Raw genomic sequence first — 19,983 nt, 5'->3', positions numbered from 1 at the left:
CACACACACACAATCGCAGGAGGACAATCGCGGCTGGAACAAACACAGAGGATGGGGTGGAACAGGAAGCCTGGATGAAGGGAGTATTCCAGCAAATGTGGGATGAATTCAGTGAAGGACTGAGGGTAATGAGGGAGACAGTAGGCAACCTGCAGGATGAACTAAGGGCAGCAAAGGAGGAGATAAGATGTCTGAAGGAGACTCCTCCACAATACCAGACACAAACCGTACTTCAGGGAGACAGGAATGCTACTGTGGAGGGGACCTCTACACCTCAGCTCTCATTTGCTGAAATGCTTAAAAAGAGCTCTGAAGTCTGCAGTTAGGGAAGTTGCCATGGAAGTGGCTTCCTCTCAGGAAGTAGCTAGATGTACTAGCCGGCTGATAGAGAGAAAAAGAAGTAGTAGCAGGCATTAAAGAGCAAACAGGGACCAGCCCAAGAAAGCGGAGAGACATGGACAAAAACATAGTTACCGAGATCCTTAAAGAGGTAAGGATGGAGGGAACTGACCAAAATGTTGAAAAGGTTTTCAGGCTTGGAAAGTACAACAATGACCGAGACCGAAGGATAAAGGCAGTATTCATGAGCGAAATCACGAAAGAGGAACTGTTAGCAAGGAAGAGCCGTCTAGCAAAAGTACAGAAGTTCAAAAAAGTATTCATGCACAGGGATATGACAAGGGAAGAGAGAAAGCAGGCAGCACACGCGAGGAAGGAGCACAGGGAGAGAGAAAGGACTCAGAGAACCACAACCCCGAACCCTACAATCGTGGAGGGGAGTGGGGAACCCTCCTCAAACAGTGCAACAACCACAGGGAGTGGGGCACCACCCCCACAATCTACCCAACAGGCACCCTACCTGCCCCATGCCCTGTCAGCCCCCCCACTAAGTAACCACCTAGGACACCCTCCCCCAACCCACTCCCTCCTCCCACTTACCTCTCTCCCCAGGACCTCCCTTCTCTCCCACCCCCAAGCCCTCCGTTCTCCCCTGCCCCACACCCTCCCCCACCCCACCTAAGTCTTCCCATCTCCACTACTCCCCTGAGCCCTCCCCTCTTCCTCACCCACCTCAGCCTCCCTTTTCCCCCCACGCCCCCCCATCTCTCCCATCCCCCAAAGCCTCTCCTTCCCCCATGCTCCTTCAACCCTCCCCCTCTCACCCCCAACCCTCCCCCTCTCACCCCCAACCCTCCCACTCTCACTCACCCCCCTCTCACTCTCACTCTCCCCCCTCTCACTCTCCCCCCTTTCCCTCTCACCCACCCCCCCTACCCTCCCCCAATCACCCCCCCGCCAACCCTCCCGCTCTCACCCAAACCCCTACCCTCCCCCTCCTCCCCCTCCTCCCCTCCCCCTCCCCCCCAAGCCCTTCCTCCTCCACCAGTCTCCCCGTACCAGATCCTCCCAGTTACAGCTCACCCCAGATCCCACAGGTCCCCCCCAGAGGAGAAGCAGAAGAGAGTCAGTTTCAGGGTGATGTACTCAAACATAGATGGGATCACAAGCAAGGCAAGTGAACTAAAGGAAAGAGCACAAGAAGTGAACCTAGAAGTAATCGGACTCACTGAAACAAAGCTCTCTGGAATCATAACGAATGCCATGTTTCCCCAGGAGTACACAGTAATACGGAAAGAGAGGGAAGGTAGGGGAGGAGGCAGAGTGGCCCTACTCACGAGAAAGGAATGGAGTTTTAAGGAGATGGCCATCCCGGGCTGTGAGGGGTTCAGACACTACATAGCATGCAGGCACCATGACAATGGGAGGACCAAGAATAGTAGTAGCAGTAATATATAACCCTCCACCAAATGACAGAAGGCCCAGTAAAGAGTATGAAAACAACAACATGGCAGTTAACACTATAATTGAGAGAGCAGCCTCTGCTGCCTGTAGAAATAGATCCCACCTGCCCATCATGGGGGACTTCAATCACGAAAGGATTGACTGGGAGAACAAGGAACCGCATGGAGGCGAGGATACGTGGAGAGCCAAACTATTGGAGGTGGTGACTAGAAAGTTTTTAACCCAGAATGTCAGAGAACCCACAAGGATGAGAGGAAATGACGAACCAGCGAGACTCGACCTAGTCTTCGCTCTGAACGACTCCGGCATAAGAGAAATCGGTTTTGAGGACCCAGTAGGAATGAGCCACCACAGTGTACTGGTGTTTGAGTACCTGATTGAAGAAGGGTTATTGAACTCGAGGAGGGATACCGAAACCAAAAGGTTAGCATACCGAAAGGGAAACTATGAGGAGATTAGAAAATTCTTAACAGATATAGCATGGGAAACAGAGCTCAGGGGAAAGATGGCCCAAGACATGATGGACTACATCACGCAGAAGTGCAAGGACGCAGCGAACAAGTTTGTCCCAGTCCAAAAGGAAAACAGTGAAATGAAGATGAGAAACCCATGGTTTAATCATAAATGTAGGTTAGTTAAGCAGCAAAGTAAAAGGGCATGGAGAAACTATAGGAATAACAGGACACTGGAGAGCAGAGAAAGATACCAGAATGCCAGGAATGAATATGTCAGGATGAGAACAGAGGCAGAAAGACAATACGAGAATGACATTGCAAGCAAGGCAAAGACTCAGCCTAAATTGCTGCATAACCACATCAGGAGAAAAACAACAGTAAAGGAACAGGTTATGAAATTAAGGATAGGGGCGGAAGGATTCACTACACATGACAAGGAAGTGTGTGAGGAATTGAATAAGAAATTCCAGGAGGTCTTCACCTTAGAGCAAGGAGAAATTCCAGAGGTAAGTGTGGGAATAGCTAACCAGGAACCACTGGAAGAGTTTGAGATTACCAGCGGGGAAGTAAGGAAGTGTTTACTAGAGTTAGATGTGACAAAGGCTATAGGCCCAGATGGAATCTCCCCTTGGATACTAAAGGAAGGAGCAGAAGAACTGTGCCTACCACTCTCCATAGTGTATAACAAATCACTGGCAACAGGGGGAACTGCCAGAAATTTGGAAAGCAGCTAACGTAGTCCCGATATACAAGATAGGGGATAGACAGGAGGCACTGAACTACAGACCAGTGTCCCTAACCTGCATACCATGCAAGCTGATGGAGAAGATTGTGCGAAGAAAGCTAGTGGAGAATCTGGAGAGAAAGAACTTTGTAACACAGCATCAACGTGGGTTCAGGGATGGCAGGTCCTGCCTCACAGGGTTACTTGAATTCTACAACCAGGCCACAAAAATAAGGCAAGAAAGAGAAGGGTGGGCAGACTGCATATTTTTGGATTGTCAGAAAGCCTTTGATACAGTACCACACAAGAGGCTAGTGAAAAAGCTGGAGATCCAGGCTGGAGTGAAAGGGAAGTTACTCCATTGGATAAAAGAGTACCTAAGCAACAGGAGACAACGAGCCAGTGTGAGGGGTGAGGTCTCAGATTGGCGAGACGTTACGAGTGGAGTTCCGCGGGGGACAGTCCTTGTACCTATACTGTTTCTGATATATGTAAATGATCTCCCAGAGGGTATAGAATCGTTTCTCTCAATGTTTGCCGATGGTGCAAAAATTATGAGGAGGATTGAAACAGAGGATGATGGTAGGAGGCTACAAGATAACTTAGACAGACTGATTGAATGGTTCAACAAATGGCTGTTGAAGTTCAACCCGAGTAAATGCAAAGTAATGAAACTAGGCAGTGGAAGCAGGAGGGCCAGACACAGGATACAGAATAGGAGATGAAGTACTTCATGAAACGGACAGAGAAAAAGATCTAGGAGTTGATATCACACCAAACCTGTCTCCTGAAGCCCACATAAAAAGAATAACGTCTGCGGCATATGCGAGGCTGGCTAACATCAGAACAGCGTTCAGGAACCTGTGTAAGGAATTATTCAGAATCTTGTATACCACATATGTATGAACAATCCTGGAGTATGCGGCCCCAGCACGGAGCCCGTACCTTGTCAAGAACAAGACGAAGCTGGAAAAAGTCCAAAGGTATGCCACTAGACTAGTCCCAGAACTAAGAGGCATGAGTTACGAGGAAAGGCAGCGGGAAATGCATCTTACGACACTGGAAGACAGAAGAGTAAGGGGAGACATGATCACAACCTACAAAATCCTCAGGGAAATCGACCGGGTAAACAAGGATAAACTATTCAACACTGGTGGTACGCGAACAAGGGGACACAGGTGGAAACTGAGTACCCACATGAGCCACAGAGACGTTAGAAAGAACTTTTTCAGTGTCAGAGTAGTTAACAGATGGAATGCATTAGGCAGTGATGTGGTGGAGGCTGACTCCATACACAGTTTCAAGTGTAGAGTTGTTGTTTTGTTAAAGATTCGCCACTTGAAACATAAAGTTCCAGGTAACACGGGCTATAGTGAGCCCGTAGTGCCTTCTTCAAATGTAGAGATGATAGAGCCCAGTAGACTCAGGAATCTGTAAGTCAGTTGATTGACAATTGAGAGGCGGGACCAAAGAGCCAAAGCTCAACCCTCGCAAGCACAAATAGGTGAGTACACACACACACACATTCCCAGGATGTAGCCCACAACGGCACTTTAACTGCCCAACTGTTTCTAACACTTTGGGATTCATGTGTGCTTGCTTGCGCTTGGATGTACGCGAGCGTGCGCGCGCGTTACCAACAAACTAACAAGTGCATGTCGTCGTTACACGTTCGCAGTAAAGCCTCGTTAGCCGCTGGCCAATTAGAGTAACGGCCGCGATAATTGGTCGTGGAAGCCCCGGCCAGTTGGCGGCTGTTACCTGCGTGACACACACAGTTCTTTGTCTCTTCTTAAGGCGTCCAGGACGGGCTTCACAACACCACTACAACACCCCAATGTTTCCTGGTAGGAGCAGTGTTGTAGGTGCTCCTGTCACGACACACCTGGTGTTACCAGTGGTGGAGTGTTATGACACACCTGGTGTTACCAGTGGTGGAGTGTTATGACACACCTGGTGTTACCAGTGGTGGAGTGTTATGACACACCTGGTGTTACCAATGGTGGAGTGTTATGACACACCTGGTGTTACCAGTGGTGGAGTGTTATGGCACACCTGGTGTTACCAGTGGTGGAGTGTTATGACACACCTGGTGTTACCAGTGGTGGAGTGTTATGACACACCTGGTGTTACCAGTGGTGGAGTGTTATGACACACCTGGTGTTACCAGTGGTGGAGTGTTATGGCACACCTGGTGTTACCAGTGGTGGAGTGTTATGACACACCTGGTGTTACCAGTGGTGGAGTGTTATGGCACACCTGGTGTTACCAGTGGTGGAGTGTTATGACACACCTGGTGTTACCAGTGGTGGAGTGTTATGACACACCTGGTGTTACCAATGGTGGAGTGTTATGACACACCTGGTGTTACCAGTGGTGGAGTGTTATGGCACACCTGGTGTTACCAATGGTGGAGTGTTATGGCACACCTGGTGTTACCAGTGGTGGAGTGTTATGACACACCTGGAGTGGAGACGAAGCCAGTCAGCCAGGCAGCCAGCCAGCCAGCCAGCCAACCAGTCAGCCAGCCAGCCAGCCAGGCAGCCAGGCAGCCAGGAAGCCAGGCAGTCAGTCAGCCAGCCAGCCAGCCAGCCAGCCAGCCAGCCAGCCAGCCAGGCAGGCAGCCAGCCAGCCAGCCAGGCAGGCAGCCAGTCAGTCAGCCAGCCAGCCAGCCAGCCAGCCAGCCAGCCAGCCAGGCAGGCAGCCAGCCAGCCAGCCAGGCAGGCAGGCAGCCAGCCAGCCAGCCAGCCAGCCAGCCAGCCAGGCAGGCAGCCAGCCAGCCAGCCAGCCAGCCAGCCAGGCAGCCAGCAGGGACAGAAGAGAGGAGTGAGGATCTTGCACATTTGCATATAATGAAGGCAAGGAGACCAACACATTATGAACATTGCCGTATACCGCCACTCTCACTTTGCTCCCCCTCACTCTTACTTAAACCCAAATTGCCTCCAAGGGGGAAGAGCGAGGTATAAAACCTTGAGGGGGCGACCCGTCGTCTGTGGCTCTTGGTCGTGGCCTCGTCTACATGTGCGGCTCTTGGTCGTGGCGTCGTCGATATGTGGGGCTCTTGGTCGTGGCGTCGTCGATATGTGGGGCTCTTGGTCGTGGCGTCGTCGATATGTGGGGCTCTTGGTCGTGGCGTCGTCGATATGTGGGGCTCTTGGTCGTGGCGTCGTCGATATGTGGGGCTCTTGGTCGTGGCGTCGTCTACATGTGGGACTCTTGGTCGTGGCGTCTTCTACATGTGCGGCTCTTGTTCGTGGCCTCGTCTACATGTGCGGCTCTTGTTCGTGGCCTCGTCTACATGTGCGGCTCTTGGTCGTGGCGTCGTCTATATATGGGGCTCTTGGTCGTGGCGTCGTCTATATATGGGGCTCTTGGTCGTGGCGTCGTCTACATATGAGGCTCTTGGTCGTGGCGTCGTCTATATATGGGGCTCTTGGTCGTGGCGTCGTCTACATGTGAGGCTCTTGGTCGTGGCGTCGTCTACATGTGCGGCTCTTGGTCGGGGCGTCGTCTACATGTGCGGCTCTTGGTCGTGGCGTCGTCTACATGTGCGGCTCTTGGTCGTGTCCTCGTCTACATATGGGGCTCTTGGTCGTGGCGTCGTCTACATATGGGGCTCTTGGTCGTGGCGTCGTCTACATATGGGGCTCTTGGTCGTGGCGTCGTCTACATATGGGGCTCTTGGTCGTGGCGTCGTCTACATGTGCGGCTCTTTGTCGTGGCGTCGTCGACATGTGGGGCTCTTGTTCGTGGCCTCGTCTACATGTGCGGCTCTTGGTCGTGGCGTCGTCTACATGTGAGGCTCTTGGTCGTGGCGTCGTCTACATGATGAGCTCTTGGTCGTGGCGTCGTCTACATGTGGGGCTCTTGGTCGTGGCGTCGTCTACATGATGAGCTCTTGGTCGTGGCGTCGTCTACATGTGGGGCTCTTGGTCGTGGCGTCGTCTACATGTGGGGCTCTTGGTCGTGGCGTCGTCGACATGTGGGGCTCTTGGTCGTGGCGTCGTCTACATGTGGGGCTCTTGGTCGTGGCGTCGTTGACATGTGGGGCTCTTGGTCGTGGCGTCGTCTACATGTGGGGCTCTTGGTCGTAGCGTCGTGGTGTCGAAGTATGATGTATTTTATGTGTATATTTAGTCTTTGAAAATGTAATAAGCATTACGAAACGCGTTCAGGCGTCAAACCAGAAATAAGGAATCAATTTTGGAGAGTTAATTTATTAATTACCCTCGACAGTGAAGAAGAACATAAGAAATATTGAGAAGATTCGTGTTAGAATTATTATTTTATTATTATTGTGATGATGATTGAGTGGTTAAGGTGTCCTGTACACCAGTTGCTAGTGCTTCTGGCAGTATGGGTTCGAGTCACTTCTGGGGTGTGAGTTTTCGGTTGCATATATGCCTGGGGACCATTCAGGCTTGTTTGTATATATATATATATATATATATATATATATATATATATATATATATATATATATATATATATATATATATATATATATATGTGTGTGTGTGTGTGCTTTCTGGGTTCGAGTCCCACTGGTGGGTGTTGTCCAAAGATTGTTAATCTTCACTTGTGGTTTATACAAGTATAGGCATATATATATATATATATATATATATATATATATATATATATATATATATATATATATATATATATTAGTATATTTTGGTAGCAGTCTTTCCTGTAGACATATATTATTAAATATGACCGAAAAAGTAAGATTAATAATTCTAACACGAATTTTCTCGATCTTTCGTACATTCCTTTTCACTGTTGGTGGTAATTCAAAAATCAATTCTCCAAAATTCATTTTTATTTCTAGTCTGACGCGACACTTCAGCGCGTTTCGTAAAACTTATTACATTTTCAAAGACTTTAGCTCACACATACACAACTGAATAGAACTTACACATCTCCGATTTGTTTATATCTACATTTGAGTGAGGTGGATGGGGTGAGGTGGTATTAATAGGGTATTAAATTCATCAACACAAGACAGAACACGAAACAATGGGTATTGAATGGAAGTGATTGTAGAAAGCCTATTGGTCCATATTTCTTGATGCTTCTATATTGGAGCGGAGTCTTGAGGTGGGTAGAATATAGTTGTGCATTAATTGGCTGTTGATTGCTGGTGTTGACTTTTTAATGTGTAGTGCCTCACAAACGTCAAGCCGCCTGCTATCGCTGTATCTATCGATGATTTCTGTGTTGTTTACTAGGATTTCTCTGACGATGGTTTGGTTGTGGGAAGAGATTATATGTTCCTTAATGGAGCCCTGTTGCTTATGCATCGTTAAACGCCTAGAAAGAGATGTTGTTGTCTTGCCTATATACTGGGTTTTTTGGAGCTTACAGTCCCCAAGAGGGTATTTGAAGGCATAGACGACGTTGGTCTCTTTTAAAGCGTTCTGCTTTGTGTCTGGAGAGTTTCTCATGAGTAGGCTGGCCGTTTTTCTGGTTTTATAGTAAATCGTCAGTTGTATCCTCTGATTTTTGTCTGTAGGGATAACGTTTCTATTAACAATATCTTTCAGGACCCTTTCCTCCGTTTTATGAGCTGTGGAAAAGAAGTTCCTGTAAAATAGTCTAATAGGAGGTATAGGTGTTGTGTTAGTTGTCTCTTCAGAGGTTGCATGGCGTTTCACTTTCCTTCTTATGATGTCTTCGACGAAACCATTGGAGAAGCCGTTGTTGACTAGGACCTGCCTTACCCTACAGAGTTCTTCGTCGACTTGCTTCCATTCTGAGCTGTGGATGAGAGCACGGTCGACATATGCGTTAACAACACTCCTCTTGTACCTGTCTGGGCAGTCGCTGTTGGCATTTAGGCACATTCCTATGTTCGTTTCCTTAGTGTAGACTGCAGTGTGGAAACCTCCGCTCTTTTCCATGACTGTTACATCTAGAAAGGGCAGCTTCCCATCCTTTTCCATCTCGTAAGTGAAACGCAGCACGGAACTCTGCTCAAACGCCTCCTTCAGCTCCTGCAGATGTCTGACATCAGGTACCTGTGTAAAAATGTCGTCAACATACCTGCAGTATATGGCCGGTTTCAAGTTCATGTCGACTAAGACTTTTTGCTCGATGGTACCCATGTAGAAGTTTGCAAACAGGACACCTAGGGAAGAACCCATGGCGACCCCATCTACTTGCTTATACATGTGCCCATCAGGGCTCAAGAAGGATATGCGTATGGAAATGTCAAGACACACAAGCCTGGAAACCCACTTCGGCCAATCATTAGCCAGATACCCACACCCACGTACAGACTGGCGAAGCGACTCAACGGCCTGCTGACTCCTTATGTCCCTTGCGCCTTCAGCCTGAAGTCCCCAAAAGAATTTGTTGACTTACTGCGGGGCACACGGGCCATAGGGATAAGAGCCTCGTTGGACGTGGAATCACTGTTCACCAACGTACCTGTGGACGAGACAATCGGGATGATAGCCGACAGAGTGTATCGTGATCCAGCCTGTACTCCTCTTGACATACCAGAGAATATTCTAAGGAAACTACTCCAAGCTTATACTAAAGAGGCACCCTCCTTGAGCCCGGATGGGCACATGTATAAGCAAGTAGATGGGGTCGCCATGGGTTCTCCCCTAGGTGTCCTGTTTGCAAACTTCTACATGGGTACCATCGAGCAAAAAGTCTTAGTCGACATGAACTTGAAACCGGCCATATACTGCAGGTATGTTGACGACATTTTTACACAGGTACCTGATGTCAGACATCTGCAGGAGCTGAAGGAGGCGTTTGAGCAGAGTTCCGTGCTGCGTTTCACTTATGAGATGGAAAAGGATGGGAAGCTGCCCTTTCTAGATGTAACAGTCATGGAAAAGAGCGGAGGTTTCCACACTGCAGTCTACACTAAGGAAACGAACATAGGAATGTGCCTAAATGCCAACAGCGACTGCCCAGACAGGTACAAGAGGAGTGTTCTTAACACATATGTCGACCGTGCTCTCAGCCACAGCTCAGAATGGAAGCAAGTCGACGAAGAACTCTGTAGGGTAAGGCAGGTTCTAGTCAACAACGGCTTCTCCAATGGTTTCGTCGAAGACATCATAAGAAGGAAAGTGAAACGCCATGCAACCTCTGAAAAGACAACTAACACAACACCTATACCCCCTATTAGACTATTTTACAGGAACTTCTTTTCCACAGCTCATAAAACGGAGGAAAGGGTCCTGAAAGATATTGTTAATAGAAACGTTATCCCTACAGACAAAAATCAGAGGATACAACTGACGATTTACTATAAAACCAGAAAAACGGCCAGCCTACTCATGAGAAACTCTCCAGACACAAAGCAGAACGCTTTAAAAGAGACCAACGTCGTCTATGCCTTCAAATGCCCTCTTGGGGACTGTAAGCTTCAAAAAACCCAGTATATAGGCAAGACAACAACATCTCTTTCTAGGCGTTTAACGATGCATAAGCAACAGGGCTCCATTAAGGAACATATAATCTCTTCCCACAACCAAACCATCGCCAGAGAAATCCTAGTAAACAACACAGAAATCATCGATAGATACAGCGATAGCAGACGGCTTGACGTTTGCGAGGCACTACACATTAAAAAGTCAACACCAGCAATCAACAGCCAATTAATGCACAACTATATTCTACCCACCTCAAGACTCCGCTCCAATATAGAAGCATCAAGAAATATGGACCAATAGGCTTTCTACAATCACTTCCATTCAATACCCATTGTTTCGTGTTCTGTCTTGTGTTGATGAATTTAATACCCTATTAATACCACCTCACCCCATCCACCTCACTCAAATGTAGATATAAACAAATCGGAGATGTGTAAGTTCTATTCAGTTGTGTATGTGTAAGCTAAAGTCTTTGAAAATGTAATAAGTTTTACGAAACGCGCTCAAGTGTCGCGTCAGACTAGAAATAAAAATGAATTTTGGAGAATTGATTTTTGAATTACCACCAACAGTGAAAAGGAATGTACGAAAGATCGAGAAAATTCGTGTTAGAATTATTAATCTTACTTTTTCGGTCATATTTAATAATATATATATATATATATATATATATATATATATATATATATATATATATATATATATATATATATATATATATATATATATATGTATATTTTGGTTGCAGTCTTTCTTGTAAACATATATTATTAAATATGACAGAAAAAGTAAGATTAATAATTCTAACACGAATATAAATATATATATATATATATATATATATATATATATATATATATATATATATATATATATATATATATATATATATATATAACTGAAAACTCACTCGCCAGAAGTGACTCGAACCCATAATGCCAGGAGCACTCTGCTGGCATACAGGACACCTTAGCCACCCGAAAATGAGTTTTCAGTTGCATATAGTCCTGGGGACCATTCAGGCGTGTTCGCATTTGTGTTTTTCACGTGTGCCCCAAAGAATGAGGTGATTTAATAAAATACCATGCCTAAGATTACCAACCAAGTGCCGGCGGGGGAATGGAAATAGCCTCGGCTACCATCCTCTTTTGTCCGGTCGTGTTGGTCGGGTGGCTAAGGCTGCAACAGTGGCTGCAACAGTGGCTGCAACAGTGGCTGCATCAGTGGCTGCAACGGAGGCTGCAACAGTGGCTGCAACAGTGACTGCAACAGGGGCTGCAACGGAGGTTGTAACAGAGGCTGTAACAGTGGCTGCATCAGTGGCTGCAACAGTGGTTGCAACAGTGGCTGCAATAGTGGTTGCAACAGTGGCTGGAACAGTGGCTGCAACAGAGGCTGCAACAGTGGCTGCAACGGAGGCTGCAATAGAGGCTGCAACGGAGGCAGTAACAGAGGCTGCAACAGTGGTGGCAACAGTGACTGCAACAGAGGCTGCAACAGTGGCTGCAACAGTGGCTGCAACAGTGGCTGCAACAGAGGCTGCAACAGAGGCTGCAACAGTGGCTGCAACAGAGGCTGCAACAGAGGCTGCAACAGTGGCTGCAACAGTGGCTGCAACAGAGGCTGCAACAGAGGCTGCAACAGAGAGAGCAATGATTGATGATATCACATCACCCCAGGCCCGGAAGGGGAGGTGTGCGGGGCGCTGGTGATGCTGTGATTGGTTGGCTCCACCTTTTTAAGTCTTGTGCTTAATGCTGGTTGGTTTTGGGTGCTTTAGCTTGCTTTTTTTTTTAGTTGCTTAATCTCTTCTCTTGTTGTTTTGCTTGAACTGTTTTTTATTTTGGTTGTATTGGCCTGTTCACTTTTGTATTGCCAATGAATCTGGGACAAGGGTTCGTATCTACTGTCTTGACGTTTAGGATGGGTTCGGAACTCCCTACAATAATGTCCAGGATGGGTTCTGAATTGGCTATCTTAGCGTCTAGGATAAGGTTATGATTACCTGTAATCGAAATATCAAGCCTTCTATGGAAGTTCATGCTCTCATGAAATTAATATGTATATAGTGTATACTGGCAGCAGGTTTTCTTTAAAACGTGTCTCATTGATTATGACCGCATATTCAGTATTTACTATCTTCTGATTTAGGGCTTCTATCCCTCTAACTATTTTTCTAGTATCTGGGCTTAGCTGAAAGAGGAGTTCTCCAAAACTCATTTTCGTTATTTTAAGGTGAAGAAAAAAGTGAATTACTATAGAATGTATTAAACTTATTATACAATTTGCAAAACGTTTCGAACCTCTATGGTTCATTCTCAAGTGAAAAGAAATTACAGGACTCGTTGATTTATACCAGTACGGCGTCAAGTGCGGTCATATTCAATGTGTTTTATATATATATATATATATATATATATATATATATATATATATATATATATATATATATGTCGTACCTAGTAGCCAGAACGCACTTCTCGGCCTACTATTCAAGGCCCGATTTGCCTAATAAGCCAAGTTTTCCTGAATTAATATATTTTCTCTAATTTTTTTCTTATGAAATGATAAAGCTACCCATTTCATTATGTATGAGGTCAATTTTTTTTTATTGGAGTTAAAATTAACGTAGATATATGACCGAACTTAACCAACCCTACCTAACCTAACCTAACCTATCTTTATAGGTTAGGTTGGGTTAGGTAGCCGAAAAAGTTAGGTTAGGTTAGGTTAGGTAGGTTAGATAGTCGAAAAACAATTAATTCATGAAAACTTAGCTTATTAGGCAAATTGGGCCTTGCATAGTAGGCTGAGAAGTGAGTTCTGGCTACTAGGTACGACATATATATATATATATATATATATATATATATATATATATATATATATGTCGTACCTAGTAGCCAGAACGCACTTCTCGGCCTACTATGCAAGGCCCGACTTCCCTAATAAGCCAAGTTTTCATGAATTAATTGTTTTTCGACTACCTAACCTAACCTAACCTAATTTTTTCGGCTATCCAACCAAGCCTAACCTATAAAGATAGGTTAGGTTAGGTAGGGTTGGTTAGGTTCGGTCATATATCTACGTTAATTTTAACTCCAATACAAAAATTTGACCTCATACATAATGATATGTATGAGGTCTGTATGAAATGAAATGTATGAAATGATAAATGCTTTATCATTTCATAAGAAAAAAAATTAGAGAAAATCTATTAATTCAGAAAAACTTAGCTTATTAGGCAAATCGGGCCCTGCATAGTAGGCAGGAAAGTGCGTTCTGGCTACTACGTACGACATATATATATATATATATATATATATATATATATATATATATATATATATGTCGTACCTAGTAGCCAGAACGCACTTCACAGCCTACTATGCAAGGCCCGATTTGCCTAATAAGCCAAGTTTTCATGAATTAATTGTTTTTCGGCAACCTAACTTACCTAACCTAACCAAACCTAACTTTTTCGGCTACCTAACCGAACCTAACCTATAAAGATACATTAGGTTAGGTTAGGTAGGGTTGGTTAGGTTCGGTCATATATCTACGTTAATTTTAACTCCAATAAAAAAAAATTGACCTCATACATAATGAAATGGGGAGCTTTATCATTTCATAAGAAAAAAATTAGAGAAAATATATTAGTTAATGAAAACTTGGCTTATTAGGCAAATCGGGCCTTGCATAGTAGGCTGAGAAGTGCGTTCTGGCTACTAGGTACGACATATATATATATATATATATATATATATATATATATATATATATATATATATATATATATTGTGACGGTAACGCGTTGGTGTTCGGCTGTTTAAGGCTAGGGGTATGGCCTCGTCACATAGTTATAAAAAAAAATAGAAAAAACTGGAACTTCGTCTGTGGTAAGGTAAGGAGAAGACACACAAAACACAAGTAAACTTTAACAATGAAATTTTAATTACGTTAAATAAATCAAAACATGAAAATATGGACAAACAAATATGTATAATAAAATCAATGAATCAAAATAATAAGAATACTTAAATGACACAATGAAAAGTTACGTTAAGGCAAAATAATAAGAAGTGCAACACAAAGTTAAGTGGGAGGTGCTGGAATATTGGCTTAAAGCCACCACCTCTCTCAGTACACGCTAACGTCTAGCTGGGAGGAGTGCTGGCTACGAAAGCACTGAACATTCTGAGGACTGATGTTGGGGCGACCCCAGACATCAGGTAGTATGGGGGGCGAGTGCAGGTGCAGCCAGACCGGCGACCAATCAGCGGAGCCGTAGCGATCAACGGGTAGTTTGGTGATTTGGGTCCGAACAGGTGGCTGGCTGCATACGTTTTGCTCACCCTGGCAAGCCTTGCTGGTGTTGTTGTCGTTGGACATTTCTTCCATAGTCTTTTTATATAATTGTGAAGACGTAATTATGGAGGGAAGAGCAGGCTCAATCTCTTGAAGGAGATTATCGTCACAACTCTCCCCCGAAGCCTGCGGTTCTGGAAGAAGTACGTCGTTATGTGGTGGAGTAATGGATGGAGTCGCTTCTACTTCATAAACTCTGGAGAGGGCATCGGCTATGGTGTTGTCAGAACCCTTGATATAGCGTGTCTCCAGGTTGAATTTCTGCAGGTAGCAAGCCCATAGTAGAAGACGTTGAGATGAGAAGTGGGCGTGCTGCAGGAGGTGTAGGGTGGTGTGGTCCGTATTGATGGTGGACCGAGCACTTTTCAGGTGTGGAGTGAAGTGCTGAAGCTTCAGGATGAGGAAGAGAAGCTCCTTGCCAATTGTTCCGTAGATCCTTGTAGCAGTAGTCGCTGACAGGTGTATTCTTCTCGCCTCGTTGTTGCATCACGACACCACCAACGTCGGTACCCCTAGCGTCGACATGGAGGATGAAGGGTTTATCTGACGAGGTGAGAGTGGAATTAGAAGAGGGCATAGGAGCACGAGTATTATCCTGAAAGCATTTGGGAAGATCATTAAGGATTTTGGAATTAGAAAGCGCCGACTCCTTGTCAGTGCTTTCGGGAGAAGAAGCCGGGATGGTCTCACTGTGGATGTAGGGTTCTGTGAAGGTAGAACAATTAATCAAGACAGTGGGAGGAGTACCATTATATTGCTTCAGGAGGTTGACGTGGCACAGCTGGGTCTTCCGCCGCCTATCTGGAGTCTCTATCACATAATTATTATTATTCCTGCACTCTTTGACGCAGTAGGGTCCTGAAAATCTGTTTTGTAAAGGTGAACCTGGGATAGGGAAATAAGCAAGGACGAAGTCTCCCGGCTTGAATTTTCTTACTTTGCTGGTCTGGTCGTAATGAGTCTTCATTCTCACCTGGGCTTTCAATAGATTATCATGGGCAAAGCGGTGGACTCTCTCTAGAATGTGTTGAAGGTTTTGAAGAAACTGGGGCACATTCTGATGCTCACTGAAGGTGGCATCTCTGAGAGAGTCTTTGAAAGCCTTAAGGGGAGTACGGCACTTACGGCCGTAGAGCATCTCATAAGGAGATACTCCTAGGGACTCATTGGGGAGACTTCTGAAAATACACATTATTAGGTCAATCTGCTTATCCCAATCCTTTGAGGTTTCACTACAAAACTTTTTCAAGAGTGCTTTGATGGTCTGATGACTACGTTCAAGAGAACCCTGTGAAGCAGGATGATAGGGGCTGGACAATACCTGTTTGATGTTGAACTCCTCCAGTGTCCTTTTGAAGAGATCACTGGTGAAGTTGGTGCCACAGTCACTTTGAATCTCCCTGGGAAATCCGTATTGAGTGAAGATCTTCAATAGATGTTTGATAACCGTAGCAGCCGTGATGTTCTTCACTGGAACTGCTATGGGAAATCTGGTGGTAGGACACAGGATGGTTAGGATGTAGGCGTTACCTGAACTGGTCCGAGGTAAAGGACCAACACAGTCTATTATGAGTCTGTGGAAAGGTTCCGCAGGCACCTGTATGGGAATCAGTGGTGCTCTGGGAATGGAGACGTTCGGTTTGCCTGCCATCTGACATGTATGACACTGTTTTACGTACTGTTTGACGTTGTTTACCATACCTGGCCAGTAGTAGTCTTGACGAATTCCATGGTAAGTCTTGTTGAAGCCGTAGTGGGAGAATGCTCCGTGGGCCAGGTGTAGAATAGTGGGCCGCAGGCTGGTGGGAATCACAAGTTGTTCGATGTTGGCCCAATCGTCCTCCTCCTTCAGTTTACTGGGTCTATATCTGCGGTAGAGCAAGTCGTTCTCTAGGAAGAACCCAGGAATACTGTCGGGTTGAGTCTCAGCCTGGAAAAACAATGGTGTTAAAGTAAGATCTTCCCTCTGCAACTTACGGAACTCCAACTTGGTCAGATGCGGGGGTAGTTTCTGAGGGTCTTGAGGGACAGCGGTAGCAGTAGAGTCAGCTGGCTGTGGACGTGCGGCTTGTGCACGGGTGGTCACGAGAACCGGAGGAGAAACTTCATCACTCTCTTGAACCTCTGCTGGAACATACTCGAGAATAGGATTTATTGGCACAGAGTTACACACCTGGGGTTTGTCCATGACGATCAGGTTGGTCGGTTGCAGGTCTTCTGCCAAGTCGTTGCCTAGGAGAAGTTGCACTCCAGGCATGGGAAAAGGCTTTTCCCTGACGGCGACTTGGACTTCCCCGTTCACGTAGGGACAATTCAGGTGGACTCTGGCGAGAGGGTATGGAGTGGTAGCAGTGAGGTCAGTGATGAAGACTGTTTCCCCGGTGTAGACTATGTTGGGCACAGCCGACTTCAAGATGATCGATTGTAGAGCCGCTGTGTCCCTCAAGATCTTCAATTTGAAACGTCCCTCCGGATTTGAACCGTTGGCAGAGACAGTTCCAGTATACAGGTGGTTACTGAAAAGAGAAAGATCATTAACATCAACACCAACATTCATCACAGGCTTACCGGACTTAGGAGGAGTTGGTTTGGGTCGTTGTTGGTCAGTGGTTCCCTTGTATTGAGACTTACCACACTTGTCTATGGTATGTCCATAGAGTCTACAATACTTGCAGTACAGTTGTGAACCAGCTTGATCGGGGCTCACCTTCTCGTAACTGTACCACGACTTCTTACTGGAGGATGGTTCAGGTGTCAGCCGGTGGATGAGGCTGTAAGTGTCAGCCGACTTAGCACACTTCAGGTAGTCGGTTTCTTCTTTATCTGCTAAGTAGAGGCGGACAGGAGGCGGCACACGTCTCAAGAATTCTTCAACAAGCATCAGGTTGACGAGTTCTGTAAAAGTAGAGACATGTGCTGCTTCCAGCCATTTCATGAAATACCTCCGTTTCGTGTTAGCAAACTCGAGGAAGGTAGTGGTACTTGCCTTCAGGTGGTCACGGAATTTCCTTCTATAACTTTCGGTGGAAAGTAGGTAGGCGTCTAACACTGCTTGTTTCAGAGTGTAGTAGTCATTCTCAGACGCCAAAGTACTGAGTGTGACTGCAGCTCTACCTGTAAGATGGACTCTGAGAAGTGTGGCCCATTGGTTGACAGGCCAACTGAGTTGATTAGCAAGGGTTTCAATGGTGGTGAAAAAAACATCAACTTCTGCTTCTACAAAGGATGGCATTAACTTACTTGCATGTGATATATTAAAACTGACGGGAAGATTGGCAGTAGCTTGCTGGCGTTGGGTGAAGTGTGAAGTTTCCAAGGAGATTTCGCGTTGACGACACTCTAGAGCCAGAGTCGCTTGTTGCTTGTCATGTTCGCGTTGTATTTCCAACTCGCGTTGTTTGGTTTCAAGCTGTACTCGTTCACGTTCACGGAGTAATGCGACCTCGCGTTCGTGTTCTTCTCTCCTCAAAGCAGCTTCACGTTCTCTGAGGGTGATTTCTCGTTCTTGTTCTTCTCTTCGTATGGCAGCAGCTCGTTCTTGTTGTTCGAGGGCTTCCCTTTGCTGCTCACGTTCAATCTTGGTCAGCTCTAGTTTGAGTTTCAGCGTTGCCAAATCAGTTTTATCTGCAATATAGAAAGTTTCATGAGTGTCAGAGTCTATCTTACCTTGCTCTAAATAGTAATCCAGCAACAGGTTGTGTAGGTCATTTTTGTTGGCTTGGTAGGGAACTTCTAGTTGATACTCATGTGCAAGAGTTTGTAATTCAGTCCTCTTGGCACGACTTAAAGTCCCTATTTCACCTGCTGGATTTGCACGGAAAGTTTGGAGACGAAACATGGTGAAATTAGCAAATAAAGGTACACGAATGTTCAATAATGAAATGTCAGAAACAGGACAACGTGGCAACTGGTACCTATCCTGTGTGATCTTTAACAATTAACGTTAAGTGAAAGATATTAAATTAAATCAAGGGCGCAGGAAATCTTGTACCCGGTACTCATGTAAGAGAATAAGGGCAAGAAAATCCTACTAACAAATGAAACAAAGTTTCGAAAACAAATGAAACAGTTAAATGCTTCAAAAGTAAAATTGGTAGTCCAAGGATGTAGGCATACCTTGCCAAGTCTCTAAAGGACATAAAGCAAGTTTTTCCCACTGAATTTAATATGATACTTACAGAATTAGCGAACTTTTGTGCTCTGAAAAAATAAGCTAATTCCCTACCGTTGTATGTATCATCATCTCTGACTGACGTGTAGGGGTGCGAGGTGTCAACTGGTGACGAGAACTGCTGCTGAGGTCCCAATTCAGCAACTAAAGTTCGAGCTAGAGGAACTATGGCCCTCTTTGTCCTCCTACAGTCAGATTGCAGAAGATTGGGTACTCTTGACCCGGGGCAGACCACAGTACCAGGGTACCAATATGATGATCTGTCAGAATGAGAAATATTCAAGGGACATAGATGGTAAATACGAGTAATAACAAGGAGGGAGAGATGACCAATTAAGAGTATGACTGAGGCCTACAGTCACCACGTAATCCAAAGTTGTCTCACCTTCACTATATGTTACTCTCGTAATGCACAATACACCGCACCTTATAAAAAATGAAATTGAATGAAAAATAGTAAAGCTACGTTAACAAAGTTAAATACGCTTACCATAAATTACCACTTGGCACCAGTACCTGAGTGAAGCTCCTAGGACAGGCCCCCATATAACTTGTGACGGTAACGCGTTGGTGTTCGGCTGTTTAAGGCTAGGGGTATGGCCTCGTCACATAGTTATAAAAAAAAATAGAAAAAACTGGAACTTCGTCTGTGGTAAGGTAAGGAGAAGACACACAAAACACAAGTAAACTTTAACAATGAAATTTTAATTACGTTAAATAAATCAAAACATGAAAATATGGACAAACAAATATGTATAATAAAATCAATGAATCAAAATAATAAGAATACTTAAATGACACAATGAAAAGTTACGTTAAGGCAAAATAATAAGAAGTGCAACACAAAGTTAAGTGGGAGGTGCTGGAATATTGGCTTAAAGCCACCACCTCTCTCAGTACACGCTAACGTCTAGCTGGGAGGAGTGCTGGCTACGAAAGCACTGAACATTCTGAGGACTGATGTTGGGGCGACCCCAGACATCAGGTAGTATGGGGGGCGAGTGCAGGTGCAGCCAGACCGGCGACCAATCAGCGGAGCCGTAGCGATCAACGGGTAGT

At 45.3% G+C, this 19,983-nt stretch overlaps 1 protein-coding gene across 1 annotated transcript in view; it reads left to right on the top strand.

The window, feature by feature from the left end:
• The first annotated feature begins 454 nt into the window (after positions 1 to 454).
• The window catches only part of LOC138373663 (streptococcal hemagglutinin-like), a 34,596-nt gene continuing 15,067 nt past the window's right edge, over positions 455 to 19,983 (top strand). Inside the window, exons 1-2 of the mRNA XM_069340008.1 lie at positions 455 to 637; positions 11,492 to 12,078. Coding sequence (XP_069196109.1) covers positions 455 to 637; positions 11,492 to 12,078 — 770 coding nt within the window. The remainder of the gene's footprint in view (positions 638 to 11,491; positions 12,079 to 19,983) is intronic.

Source organism: Procambarus clarkii, chromosome 43 (genome assembly GCF_040958095.1).
Source record: "Procambarus clarkii isolate CNS0578487 chromosome 43, FALCON_Pclarkii_2.0, whole genome shotgun sequence".
NCBI classification, from domain to species: domain Eukaryota; kingdom Metazoa; phylum Arthropoda; class Malacostraca; order Decapoda; family Cambaridae; genus Procambarus; species Procambarus clarkii.
Note: the sequence above shows the minus strand (reverse complement) of the source record. Positions and strands in the feature narration are given on the sequence as shown.